The sequence below is a fragment of the Larus michahellis genome, chromosome 5 (genome assembly GCF_964199755.1).
Source record: "Larus michahellis chromosome 5, bLarMic1.1, whole genome shotgun sequence".
Classification (NCBI taxonomy): Eukaryota; Metazoa; Chordata; class Aves; order Charadriiformes; family Laridae; genus Larus; species Larus michahellis.
The window spans coordinates 17,150,336-17,165,281 of NC_133900.1; the positions used below are offsets into that span (position 1 = coordinate 17,150,336).

General features: G+C 42.8%; 1 protein-coding gene across 1 annotated transcript in view; it reads left to right on the forward strand.

Moving 5' to 3' along the window:
• Window positions 1-6,272: 6,272 nt before the first annotated feature.
• The window catches only part of SLC7A11 (solute carrier family 7 member 11), a 64,430-nt gene continuing 55,756 nt past the window's right edge, over window positions 6,273-14,946 (forward strand). The window contains exons 1-2 of the mRNA XM_074588941.1: window positions 6,273-7,554; window positions 10,600-10,726. Coding sequence (XP_074445042.1) covers window positions 7,278-7,554; window positions 10,600-10,726 — 404 coding nt within the window. The 5' untranslated portion in view covers window positions 6,273-7,277. The remainder of the gene's footprint in view (window positions 7,555-10,599; window positions 10,727-14,946) is intronic.

The following is a 14,946-nucleotide window of genomic DNA, read 5'->3' on the forward strand; positions in this document are numbered from 1 at the left end:
ATTTTTTTTTTTTTAAGGCAAAAGTCCTCAAAGGGTTCTGTTATAGAGTCCTCTCAACTCTCCTCCTTGAAGTGCAAACAAGATACTAACAAAGAAGAAAAACCGCTGAAATTAGTGTCTGATTTGATGTAAAAGAGCCTATGATAGAAGTGGGGGCATTTGGTAGAAGAGCTTTCTGTTTTAGTCTTTGGACTAGATTAAATGTGGGAGGGATGGAAAAAGGCTAGAATTTGGTACACAGGAGGGGGTTGAGCTGTTGGTCGTTTGTAAGCTTATACGTGAAGCATGAATTTGAAATGAAGTTAGAAATCCATGTCACTACTTTTTGTTGTCCTGGAGACTTTTAAGGCTCTGGATAACCTGTAACCTCCCTGCAGATGCGGTGAGGAGGGAGCGGGCAGATTTCTGACATGGTAACTGATTCACACAAAATGTTAAAGTCTGGGGTAGACAAGAGAGAGATCCCCTTCTCATGCCCACACAATGCGTGTGTCTGCTTTACATTGGCTTCATAATCTCCTTACTAGTATCACAAAACATGATAAAATTACGAAGCTTGAATAGGCAGTGTCTCTGAAGAATATATTGTGAGTGTAGAAAAGAGGAACTTCGCTTTCAAAGAGGAAACAGAGGCTGAGCTCAGCACTAAGATCCTTCTTTCTATTGAAATGCGGGAATAATATATGGAGCTGCACTAGCACAAACTGCTGAAGCGCCTTGGCAGTGCTCCAAACGAGTGCTCTTTCTGATGGAGTTTTTAATACTTCAAGAAGACATAGTATGCGCATTTAGATGCCAATAAAATGATTCCCTGTAGGATCCATAGACCGCATTTCAATGCTAATTTACGATGACAGCGTGAATGATTGACCATCAATCACCAGCGAAGCGTTTCTGCACACATGTGCTTTTGGTTTTCTGCAGTTTAATCCCTTCTTGTGGTAAACTCTGTCACCGCTTCAACCCTTGATTGAGACTCTTCCGTCCGTCTCTCTCGATGCACGTGCTGTACCGTTGCTGCTGATGCTAAAGAAGCCCTAACCACCTGGCAGTTTATTGACTGGAGCCTGACCTTATTGCGTTCGTGACCTGCAAGAGGCCGCAGCCAAGACTTGTTTTGGTCTCCAGACAAAAAGCTACATAGAATGAACCAAAAGAGAAATCCATAGATGCAGCTATTGCTGCGGCTGGCAATTGAGAGAGGAATGAAAAGGGAAATAAAAATCCCATTACAATTATTCTTGGGTAAGAGCGTAGTTTTCTGCTTCAGAAAAAATCAAATAACTTTGAATGTATGCTCCATCTAGCCTAAGTTGTATGCTACTGGAGGGGAATGAGCTTGCTAAACCTGCCAGAAAAGAAGGGTGACCTTCTGTTACAGGTGAGAGTAAGGAACTGGAGTTCAGATTAAGACAAGTGATCTGAAAGATTTCCACATAGAGTGGTCGGTAAATTAAAACTTTGCTTAAATTTGTGACATTCCCCTTTCCAAGATTTTGGAAAGATTATGTTGGTAACAGAATTCATTGGCTGAATCTGTCTGTCACACTTGTGATTTGGGATAAGTATCATTAGCCCTTTTAAAAAAAGAATGATTTGTTTCATAGCAGAAAAACATGATTCACATAAAGTGCAGGGCCTGGCCAAGTAGAGGAGTCGACAAATGCCCCAGGATCCTGTTTCTTGTATACATGATACTGTATAAACTGTATGAAAAATACAATAAAAGCAAACAGGGAGTAATTGAACAGCCAAGCCTAAATTTGATAATCTAGGTAGTTGTATTATTTCTTCACGTTATAAGCTTTTTATCTAGTGTGAAGAATTCTCATCAGGAAAATGGAGAATAAGCTAGGAAAAAATGTTCGCTGTGCTGTCTGTCTCTATCTTGATTTTTTTATTAATTTTTTTTTAGAAATCCTATTTTTTTTTTTTTTCAGAAGTACTGATTAATTCTGTTCACATGCCCAGCCTAGCCTTAGACAGCTCAAGTAAAATCCTGACTCCCTGAAGCCGACAGCAATCTCACCATTGTGCCAGGTATCTGGCACAGGCAGTTTTGACAGAAATTTACCCTGAGGTCTTGATTTCTTGAAAGCTGTGGGGTATTCAATGTTTGCATCTAAAAGCTGAGGAACGATAACATAGGGACTCTGAAAATTTTTGCCTTATTCTGATGATGAGAAGTGCAAACACAGAAAACTCAAGAATAATATTTATGTACAGCATTGCTTAGGTTCTAACTGCATATATCCTGAACGTGAAAAATAAGATGGTGTAAAACACAGTAACGTTTTCAGATACACAGGTCTTCAGTAAGAATTGGATTTCTCTCATGTGGAGCTTTCTTGCTTGGTAGCAGGTGCTAATGATTCTTGTCTGCTTTAAAAAAAAATAAAAATAAATCATTAAAGTGTCAAACTGTCATCCGAAATCATCATGCTTTTTGGAATAAAGCTTTAATAGTGAGAAAAATAGGAGGCATTTCTGGAATTCCCCCCCCTTTTTTTTTTTTCTTTTCCATCTGAAAGTTGACTGGCAGCTATCAGCAAATTGGAGACAAGGAAACTTTCAGAAGTATTTGCCTTCTAAAATGCTATCGTTGTCTGCAGTCGTCTTGGAACCAGACTTCTATTTGCTGGCTGCATAGGCATTTTGTTGGAAGCTTTTCGCTGAAAATACAAGAAATAACATTTGAATTGCTCTTGGATTTCTTATAGGATTTTGTCTTATTTTTTAATCCTCTGAGCTGCATGCGTGTTTCATTCCTTCTCATATTTTGTTTTTCTTCTAAATATCTTCTTTGTATCCGGCACAAAGTGGAATGCAAAATAATTAAGCAAGTAATTTGTGAGTCTCTGACTTCAAAATAACACTCCCCCCAACATTCTCAGTAATTCCATTTTTAGCTTTGACCTGTAGTAGAGGCAATAACAAATTGTTTTTGTCTTCTCACAGTTCTAGTTTTGCATTATAACTTAAAAACCCATCCCAATCTACTGAGATTTTTTGTATGCTTTGTGATGATACTATTCTCACTTAATTGGCAATGACACCTTGGTTTTTAAATTACTTTAGATTATTTTTTTCCCCTCAATGCTATCAAAGTATTTCTCAACACTACAAAAGGAGCAGAAAATCCCCAGTCAAAACTTTTCAATACTAGATTATCTACATGAAACAAATACTTTTAGGTATTTTGCCTTCCTTTGACATTTGAAACCAGACTACCGCCTTCCTACAGGGCTGCTTTCTGAGGCTCACAAACAGCTTGGCATTATACAGAGAAGACTCAGCTCGGTTTTCTAAACAACTTTTTCATGCCACGCCACCCACACGAAAGACTTTGGGGCTTTCCTCGCCTCTTCAGTCTTGATATACTTCCTTTTTGATTCCCGTGTCTCTAGTCAGTGTGCAATGTGTGGCCTGGAGGTTTGGCTTGTGACTCTCTGGATTTGCTCGATGCAATATGCTGATATACACATGCCTGGAAGGATTGACGAGGTATGCTCGCTACACCTAGAAATTAAGCAGATTTTGTGGGCTTGAGAAGTGGAAACTCAAGTCCAGGCTTGAATGTTAGGTCCTTCATTTTGCTGTGTGTGCGTTGTAGTGTTCCCGTAAAGGGGAATGCTCTGTGTGTGTGTGTTTTGTAGCATTCCCCAGGGGAAATATCCAAATTGTAGCTTCTTTGGAATTGGAGGTACAGCTGTGTCTGGGAATATGGCACAAGCTCTACTGGTGTGAAAAATGGGGGTGCTCCTGTATCAGGCACGTTCATCCTGTGAAACGCTGTAGTATTGTTTTTCCCCGTGATGCTCAAGTATTTAATTTGCTGGAGCAGTGCGGTGCAGCTGGCAGAAAGGTTACGTTATACACACCGAAAGGTCCCAGCAGCGCGGTTGGTCCTGGTGACCAGAGCCCACCGATGGCAGCAGGCACCCGGCACGGTGGCTGGCTTTTTGCAGGGTGTAGGCGTAGGAGGACTTGGGGGCTCTGCCAGTAAGGATTTCTGTTTTGAGCAGACATTAGATAGGCAGTTCAGGGCTGATGGTGAGATTCAAAAGCAAACCATTTCACAGTGATGATCTCGGTTATGCTTTACAACGTTTGTTCAAGGGAAAATGTCTGTGAATTGGGGGGAAAAAAAACAACCAGAGAGAAACAATAAAAGGCTACGTACGATGCCAGCTGCCATTATAGGCTGGAGCTTTATTTTGAAAGCATCATTTTTAGAAACATTGCTTTGAATAATTTCATCAGTCTAAAGAAAATTGCACCTTATACCTTTTTGTTCTGTTTTCAGAGTGGATTTTTATGGAAGAACAGGGCTGTTCTTAGTGTTGGGCAGGTTAAGCACTGCACTTTCGGAAAAGCTCTCTGGAAAGACGTTGAGCATCATGTGTTGCAGTTGCATAGCAATACCACGGTCTTTGCTCTGTGATGAATAATTCAAACAAAAGGGGCTGGTGGACTACAAATAATTGGAACAGATTTTGTGAGTGTACTGTATAATGGGGGGCAGCGGGCAGTAATGGGCCTTTTCCAGCTTTGTGCCCTCCTCGAGACTGGGTGATAGAGAATTCTCGTCAAATTTCGAAAATATAACAAATAGTCCCCAAACACCAAATAAGTATTCCCTATCCTGGGTAGAACTGATAGTTGGAAGTAAGGCTTGAACTCGAAGGAGGAAGAGTGCTCTTATTTTTTTGTTTATTTTTAGTGGGTAGCATTGAGAAGCGGTGTACGCAACAGTACTCACTGGGAAGGCTACAAATAGCATGATCACTAGCAAGCTGCCAGCATTTAGGAAAAGGAGTTTTCTGCATCCAGCCTTCCTTTTAATTCCCACCTTAGGAATTTCATGGGGACTTTCACGTGGTCCTAAGCTTTGCACATGTGTTATCCCTATACCACAGAAAAAGCAAGCACCCTTTTCCCTGCGTGGGAGAGCGTTAATAGCTATGTCCAACGGGCAAACATGCGTCCTTCTGGCTAGCGGTCAAATGAAATTTGAAGTCCGGTGTTTTTACTGAACGCAGACAGCTGCCTCGGGATTGTCTGGGAGGTTATTGAGCTTTCGGTTTGATCTTGGAACCATCTTCCTGTGCAAATGAAGGATAAGCATTAGTTAAGAATGATTACCTTAAAGTATTAGATGCTTTAAGATGTCATGTGTTTCTTCATTAAACAGCCTTTGAAAATTAAAATAAAGGTCATCAGCCCAACCCAGTTGTGTGGTTAACGCTTTTTCCTGGTTTGATTTGATCTGGTTGCTTACTTCAGGCAGTTATAGTCTTATTGGGGGACAGCGTATGAACTCTACATCGGAGGAAAACAATTCTGCGTAGCACAGCACCTACTCGTGGCTTTGCATGTAACCGGTGCTGTGAAAATGGGCTCGCTTTGGACTGCGCGGTGACCAGCGGAGGTCCTGCCCGCGGTCGGTCTGTGCAGTCACCTGTGGCACGGGCTGGGGGGGCAGTGGCTTCCCTGCAAGGTCGGGCACAGGGTGCAGTGACAAGGGGAGTCTGAGCTGCGCGCAGCAGCGGATGGAGGGAGAAGTAGGATGCGTTCAGAAAATAGGCAAGCGCTACCAGCGTGCAGCCAAAAGCTGCAGTCACTTTGGTTCTTACCTGCGTGCACTTAAGCCAGATAAGCTTTTTTTTTTTTATGCTTTCTTTTATCTCAGTGCAAATTATCACAGGCGAGTTATAACTGAAAATAACAAGGCTTTAAAAATACTGAAGTTTTACAGCTGCAGTGTGTTGATACTGGAGGACCTCCTCTTTCTCACATAAATTTGAAAGCACAGCAGTGCCCTGAGCTCAGCGCCCGCTTTTCAAATGATAAAATGTTGTAACTGCTATCTTTTTTTCTTTTTCCCCTCAATCCTAGGTCCTAATTAAGTAGTAACTATAAGAGCAGTAACTGCAGTAATCATTTCTCTTTGCACTGATCTAATCTGAAGCCACGAGCAGCTGCAATACTTATGCTACGAAGGATTTTTCCCCTTTGGCATATGTTGCACAGGCTGTCCCTCGATTAGGTTACAAGTGCTTGAAGGCTATTGATTCTTGCTCTGTTTTATGAGAATACTTCTCTTTTTAACAGTTTCATTTCTCGGGTTTGAATTTTGAATGATCGGGTTGTGAAACAGAGGTATTTACGCATCTAATTGCCTGTTTATCTGGTCAGGGAAGCTCTATGATAACACAAAATCCCCTTTCTCATCCTTGAGCCGCTGGAGATCCCGTGCTCTGGGGTGTTGTCCTCCTCCTGCCAGATCACCCACACCAGGTGGCCATAAATGTTAATAGTACTTCTTAAGGGGAAGTGTTGTTGCAGCGCTGCTTACCGACATCCCCGAAACACGCTGCATGTGTGAAAATTACTGTGCTGTGGAAATAACCCTGGCTTTTCGTTAGGCTGATTTGGGTGTGTTGCTAGGCAACTCGGGGCAACAAGGGGGTAGTGTGTGTTCTTTGGGTGGGTGCAGGTCCCTATAGAGATTTCCAGGTAAGTAACATAGATGTGAGAGAGGCTGATCTACTGCGACACAAGAAGTTAAGCCCCGCAAACTTAACTTTCGTTAAGAGGTGTTTTTTCGAGAAAGAAATTGGATTAGACCCAGGGATGACGTATCCTGTTTGATTTCTTTTCCCCTTGCGCTCTGACGAGCTTTGTGTTTAGGCAGGCTTTGTTCCTGGCTCTGGCTTGCTTTAAAAAAATTTGGGAGTGTGTCTCGGGGTGTCGAGGGTGATGTGCTTAGCTTGATTGGCTCGGTTTGCTTGCGAGTGCTTTGTTCTTCCCACCACCCTCAGGTCAGTTGTGCAACATGCCCTACCATTAAAAAAGGGGAAAAAAAAAAAAAAAAAAAAGAAGAAATGCTGAGTAATGCCAGAGGTTTCTCAAATGGCTGATGCAAACCTGGAGAATTTGCATCATCATTCAGCTGGAGTAACTTGGTATGACAAGAGCTTAAATACAAGTCCACGCGGAAGCTGAGCTACTTTCCAATGATAGGGCAGTACCAGCTCGCAGTGTGAAAGCGCAGGTGTTCCCCAGCACTGCTCAGATCGCAGGGAAGGCTCCAGTACGCTCTAGGAGCTCGCTACCTGTGCGGAGGAGCAGCTGGAAAGATAAGAGAGGGCAGAGGAAGAGACTAAGTAGTTGGCTACGCAGAGAGGAAGAAGAAAAAAAAAAAACCACCCTGAGTTTCTGCTGCAAACTTTTTTTGCCTCTGCTTGCCGTCGGTGTGCTGGTGGCACCGGAGCATGTTTAGGAAAGCTGCTGTAACCACCGTCTCTAATGGAAACTATTTGCAGGGGCAAACTAATGGCAGGTTGCCCTCTATGGACAGCGGACAGCCAGCCCAGGAGGGAAAAGTTGTGCTGAAGAAGAAAGTGACACTTTTGAGGGGCATATCCATCATAATTGGCACTATCATTGGAGCTGGCATCTTCATCTCTCCCAAAGGCATCCTGAAGAACACTGGCAGCGTGGGCATGTCCTTGACTGTCTGGACAGTGTGTGGTATCCTCTCGCTCTTCGGTAAGTCCCTTAAAAGTTTCTAATTGGTCCAGAGGGGCGGTCGGTGGATTATTGCTGTCGTTTGCCTGATTTTGCCATTGGATAGTGTGGCAGAGTGCGGAGCTCGAGGACCAATAGGGCTACAGAAGGTTTTTGCTGCGTGATAGGTTGCGTGGAGGGCACAGAGGTATGCAGCTCCTGTCCCCCCGGCGCCTGCCCCGTAAAGATCAGAAGCATAAATTATTGTTTCTTACGGGTCCCTAAAGGGGAAAGTAAACGTCCATTTCATGCCATAAAACGTGCTGTATGTATAGTGTTTTTCTTCCGCCTGTTAGAGGTAGTTTACGGTTTGCTTGTAAGGCCCCCGGCAGCCGGGGATGTGGGTCGCTCCCCTCGAACACCGGCGAAATGTTTAGACAACTCGACTTAGTTCCCTAGAGGCTGGAGCAAGGTCTGAGAGGAATAATTCCTACCGGACATAAGCTGTATTGGCACAAAAGGGAGCAAGGAAATAACACTAATAACCCTTCTCCCCAGTCTCGTATTACTGCTCTTTACTTCGTTCCTCGCTCATGATACTGCTTTGAAAGACTGCGTTGCAAAAAGCAGTGTGATGGAAACAAATTTGTAATGCGAGTTTTATTGCTGGCCTGCCTATCACGACAGTTTTTTTACTCATTTTATGTATTTTTGAAGAGTATTAAATTCTGAAGAATGCCAGTTTATTTGTTCTGTACACAAAACCCCCGTTCAGAGTGGAAAACCCCACTCTGGCCTCGGCAGGACAGAGGGTCCATTGACATACTTAATGAGTTAATCTCAAAGAAGCTGAAGAACTAACATAAATATTGGCTTTATTTAAAACAGAAACGACTTGTTTTCTGGCAGGAGGTAAAGAGGACAAACACGGACTAACACATGTCTGCTTAATAGGTGGAACATGCAAATGCCACCCTGTGTAAACTGGCTCTGAGCTTAAAAGAAACATGGGCTGTTTACAAGGCTAAGCCCACCCAAGCCAAACAGACGGTGCAAGCGAGTAAGGACCCATTTTGGTCAAATGTTAAGTGTGTTGGTACAACGTGCAGCGTGATCTGTTGTACAAATGTGGAAGGTCCTGCCTGTAACCAAAATTCCCCTATAAAGAAAGGCCACAGATACAGTTTGTAACCCTGTCAGAAGACCTTGCTCTTGATTTAGTCAAAGCAGAATTTGCTTAAGCATTGCATTTTTGGCTTTAATTTTAATAGCAGTAATTTTCTGGCTATGAAGTGAAGTCTGTACAAAAAACCCCACCAAAACAAAAAAAACAACTCCAAACTCTTTTATCAGATGGATTTTTCTAGGCCATTTTCCAGATCTCAGGGTATGAAGAACTGTGCGATTTGTCCCAGCAAAAGATACTACCTCTTTCTCTTATTGGACCTGCTACAGTTATTTTTTCATATTTTTTTTTTCATATAGTAAAATCACATGCAAGGACCACTTAAGGTCTTGCTGCGGCTGTGTGTATAACATGTATCAAAACACAATTTCATTTCATCCTGAACCTCAACAGAAGAGGCTGCCAAGAGAAAACCCATCCATAGCTTTCGTTTTTTTAGTGTGGCTGTAAGAATTCCTTTAAGTATATTTTCAGGTAAGATGAAGAACAGCAGATAAAAGCTGCCACATTCTTGCAAAGCCCCAAACAAAGTCGATGAACAAGGATTGAATTTGTCATAATGTGTACATGTTATGTGGTTTTGACAACTGTAGTTTTCATCTTAAAGTGCTGCAGCATAAAAGCATGTGGAGAACAGAGCCGAAATTGAGTTCATATATGATGCTGATCTTAACTCTATGTGATGCGGTGTTTACAAATTTTATTACTGTTTTCATCTGCCTTGTCAGACTCTTCTAAAAGGGCTGCCTACATTTATCAGAGGTGGGACACTTCTCCACTGATGCGGTCCACCCGTGGAGCTGAGAATCCACTGGCTTTATGACTGGGTGATGGCTCATTGAGCAACAGTAGCAGACGGTGCATGGGTGAAGAAGGCTTCAGGCAGGCCACAGAATCACAGAACAGTTTGGGTTGGAAGGGACCTTAAAGATCACTTAGTTCCAACCCCGCTGCCATGGGTAGGGACACCTCCCACTAGACCAGGTTGCTTAAAGCCTCAGGTCCTCATAGTTCTTGCCTGCTCTGTAATGGCAGAGGCAGCGCCTTGTGCCAGCAGCAGCCTCGAGGAGCTCTCTGAGAGCTGCTCCTTGATGGGATTGCCACTAGCACTTGCTCCGAAGAGGCCTGGACCACTTCTGCATGAACTGATGCAGCAATAGGAAGATGACCTGGGTTTTATTTTAGTCAGTGTAAATGCATCAAAAGATGAAGTGAACCTCCTGCTATGAAGACATGAAGTGGTCTGTGTTTAAGGCAGTGCAGAAATGAACTGAGCTTTCATTGCATTAGTAGTACGCAACACTGCACCAGCGTTGAAAAACGAGGGCTAAGCCGTCCCCTAAATTTTGTATATAAGATGTTGGGAGAGCTATTAAGGAAAATTCTTAACCTGCAATTCCTTCTTCCAAATTTTGGCCAGTCGATTGCTTCGCCTGTGGCTGAGGAGCGGGAATACGGTTTCCCCAGTTCCACAGGTCTTTTCTTCAGAGGCTGAGCCAGGCATCTCTGGCGCTGAAAGGAGCTGATCATCATTTGATAACAAGAAAACGTGTCAGAAGGCTTTCACTTGGCGGTGCAGTCAGGCTGGGTGGGGAGCTGCATAGCTGGCATGACACAGCGTTTTGTTGTCCCTCTTCAAGAGATCAAGATGAGTAATGAAATGTGTTGATAGTAAATAGGTTGTTCCGTGGCTTTATACGTAAATGTAACAGGATATATATACAGTTTGGTTAACTGCAAGTCTGTCTGAATTCATTAAAACTTGCAAAATTGCTTGAAAAAAATGATTAAAATATATCCAAAGTAGCTGTGGTATCACAGCAGCTCTGTTGTTTAGCTCATTAATGTTTAGAAAGGTGTTTCTGGATATCTCTCGTGATGCCACACTTTAATTCTCACAGGTGCCCTCTGCTATGCTGAACTAGGAACATGCATTAAGAAATCTGGTGGTCACTACACCTATATCCTGGAGGCCTTTGGCCCATTACCAGCTTTTGTGAGAGTCTGGGTTGAATTGCTCATCATTCGGTAAGTCTATCGTGGCTTTTCTGCGTTTCTTTTCTGATGGCAATACACTTTCCAGTCATAAAGAAAAAATCTCCAATACATGATGGGCAAGGCAAATCAAATATGTCTCGATCAATGAGCTGTGTTCTTTTAGTATGGTTGCTTCAGAGAATTTAACAACGCTATTTTGCTTGTCAGCCTTGAAACATTCAAAAAGACATATGTGCGCGTATGGGGAGGGGAGGGGGGGAAGATTCGAAGACAACTTCCTGGCACAAGTTCAGCTACCTGCTTTAATTTTGCTAAGCTTACTGTATCCATTACTGTCACTAGTAATTCTAATGCCCGTGCCTATTTATAGTATAGTGGAAGAGGGAAGTCACCTTTACATTTTCTCAGTCTTGGCACTAGCTTTTGGTGCTGTTGCTGTTATTTGTGGATACAGAAATAATCCCTGGTGAAGCTACTGACCAGTAGTTTTCAGATTTGGGGCCACCATGCATTCTTTATATGTCAGTTCAGGCCCCCTTTTTTTTGTTTTTTATGGGGTGTTGGAGAACTTAACTCTTGTTTACTATGAAAAGCACTGACTGGCCAAATAAAGCAACATCTAGTCCTTATATATCTAAAATGTCTAAAGTCTTGTCTTGGTGTGTAAGCCTGTGACTCATGCAGCCCATGACATTGTATAGGTGAATTGCAATATGAAGGTGCCGAATCGTCGAATCATATAAAATAAATTTGCATAATGTAAATGGATCTTTGTATCAAACACAAATGTGGCTCTTTGAATTTTTTATTTTTTTAATTTTTTTTTACAGTATTTCTGAGGCTGGAGAGCTTGTTACATGTAGAACAGGGCAACTCACTTATGCAAAATGAGTTTAGGAATGCTGCATTCCTGCCTCAGGCTAGTTAGCACTCCTCTTCCCTCTCTTCCGCAATCAGCAAATTAGTCACAAAAGTGCAAGCCCCATTTCAAATCACAGCTATGTTTACATAATATTGACAAGTTCTAGCATAGACTGTTGAGTTGAGCACTGACAGTGCTGAGTCACTATGAATCTATAAATCCTTATCTTGTTTCCGGAGGAAATCATTGTGTATGTCAGACGGTCCCTTCCATCCTCCCCACCCATATGTAACCTTTGAATTAACTGCATAATTTCCATCAAACGTGGTGAAAGAGCAGATGTCTTAACTGTAGTAACTTTTTGCCAAAAAGGAAAACCAGACGGAGGAAACAGACCTATGTTTTCACGGTGAGCAGCACAGTGCTGTGAACGTAGTTATGTCATTGCACATCACAGAATCAACAAAAGACAGCAGTGTTAGAAATCCCCCTCTTCACCCGCACCTTACTAGGCAGGGGGACCTTATTAACCTAGGCACAAATACCCACAAGAAACCAGGCTTCATAAACTCCTCTCCTTGTAAACTTATTTTTTTTTTACATATGACAGTGTCTCAGGAGTGTCATGAAAACACTCTTAGTCATCGTGATCTGCCCCACACCCAGAAAATAATCATCTTGCATGGGAAGGAACATCAGTGGATCCTTTAATCATCAAATCTGAGAGGCAGCAAGGGAGGTGTGCTTGTTATAACTTGTGATGATCAGGGCAGCGCTGCCGAAACTCTGTGTAGAGTTTTATATCTGACTCCTGCGTTGGTAAACTAATTGGCTGCTGCTATTAAAAAAGTTGAGACCTAATGCGTATCTGGGGTTTTTTTTGGTGGATGAAGTTGCACACACACTTCTCAGCTAAGCCGTTTTTTCCTCTGGAAGATCGGAGGATTATCACACCCACGGGCTGGTGGAGCAGCCGCAACCAAAATAAATATTTCCTGTTCTTGTATATCTTTTCAGCCACTATTTTACAGTCTAGGACACACTTAAACTCCGCCCACATTCTGATTAAACGGTGCCAGCATCACCTGCTGTTTAGATGTGCCTTACACTGCACTGCTCCTCGCCCAGGACAAGTAGGAACTTTTTTCCTCCCCAAAAGTCAGGTTGTGGGTATACTACATGCCTCTTTTTTTTTTTTTTTTTAAAAAAAAAAAAAAAAAAAAAAAAGGTAGTTTTTCAAACAAATGAAGCCAGACTGTGTGAACGCATTGCCTGTAGTGCTTAATGATGGTGGTTGCTAAACACAGGTCGGGTGAAAGTGTGCTGCCAAGTGACTCACTCCCCTGCGGTATGTGCTGGGGCACTATACCTGCTCCTTTCCTGGCAGCTTTCTGTGCTCCTTGTCCTTCAACAAAAGGTGGCAATGCCCTTTCTGTCCGCTCCTGAACAGACAGTTGTTAGGGGGCTGCCAATCTGTCTTTAGGACTGCAGTCAAAAGGAATTGACTGCAATCAATTCCCCATTCCTTCAACTTTCTCCTCCATGGCTTCACTACACTGCCAGCAACATCACAGAATCACAGAATGGTTCGGGTTGGAAGGCACCTTAAAGATCATCTCGTTCCAACCCCCTGCCACGGGCAGGGACACCTCCCACTAGACCAGGCTGCTCAAAGCCCCATCCAGCCTGGCCTTGGGCACCTCCAGGGATGGGGCATGTTCCCCCAAACACAGGAATCCGAGAGAGACAGCTATTTATTAGAGGTATAATTTAGAAGCTATGTTTTTAAAAATATACTGGTATGGATAGCAGCATTTAAGAGAACTCTTTAAAAAGACCTTTCTTAAAATGAGAATGAAAAATCCAAGTTCTGGAAAAAGGAGCTGGAACTGAGAAAAAAAAAGTCTGGGAAAGCTACAAAGATCTGATCTTTCATCTGATCTAGGACATTTCAAACTACTTTTGGCAGGCTGCAGTGTTTAAAAGCCGGAAGCTTGGTGATCTTCTTATGTAAATTGGAGATATTGCACTGAGGTGAAGTCAGTAAATGCCTGTGTAAATCCAGCGCTGAGGACACTTGGTCCCTGAGCAAAGGCAAATGTTGCAAAGCCAGTTGTTGGTCAGTAAAAGGAACAGGTCCTCATGTGTGGGTGATGCACAAGCAGCAGCCCTCACATGTCCACGCAGAGACTTTCCAAGGAAGATACTTCTGTTCTTTACTGCTCTGCAGTTTGGTCCAACACAGTGCGTGACGTTTTGGTTGAGTCATAATGCTAAGAAAGTGAGTTTTGTTTCACAAGCGAAACTCCCTTGTGGAAAATTCCTTTATCGTTCAACGAAGGATAACAACTTCTCTGCAGAATTTTTACACTGGTCCATAGTGTTTTTAGCAACTATATTTTTATTAAAATTCTGCCGGCTGAGGTGTTGTTTTATTAAATGCCGTAGGTTTTTTTTTCCCCCAAGAAATTTTCTTGGATTCTTGTTTAACTCAAAAATCCTTTGAGGCAGAAGCATATGCCCTTTTGTCCTTATTGCGTGTGAGTGCGTGATGAAGCCCAGATGCCACCAGTTGTCCTAGGAAGGGTGAAAGTGTCCTCCCAAACCCAACCCGAACAGACCACTGGAACTGTAATATGCTGACGGTGTCTGATGTGAGGCATACGGTAATTCGCCATTAAATGTGTCAGTGCTAAGGCTTCTGGCAAACATTTAGCTTGTCTCAAAGAAGAACGGCTGTATGAATATCATGTGCATTTCAAATTTGTCAATGCAACAACTGCATACCTTTCTTCGCATTTCTCTGTTCCATGGTAGGTGCTTTCTGTACTTCAAGGATTTTTGCTCTCACTTGCAGTGCTAGAAAGTTGTTAGTCAATAAAAGGAACAAATTCTATTTGCATTTTAGGAAATCCTGTTTTCATTCATTTTTTGCATTGTCTGAGATTGTAGTAGCAGACTTTTGGGTAGGTTTTGGATACTTATTTTCAGTAAAGCTGAATTTCAGCTTGATTGAAATTCATTTCCTTGTGTCTCTGAGGGGTGAGATACACCTGGCCACTAAAATTCAGTCCTCAACGACTTTTTCTCACGGTTTTGCCCACGTAATCTAATTCTGGCCACGTGCACTTCAAGTGAGCGAATGAAGATTTGTATCGATACCTCCCCTTTCTGTCTACGGCTGCTTCACAACATGGCCGTTGTAAGAGCAATCCTGGCGAGAAGTGATGCTGCCAAGATCAGAACCGCTGAGCGAAGCGAAACTGCTCTTGGTTTCCTGCTCTGTTCAGAAATGATGGTACGCAGCAGCATAGTTGCAAGCAGGCACCGCACCACAATTAAGTACGGTTCACAGTTCTGCGACGGTGAAGTTACAGTATGATCCTGT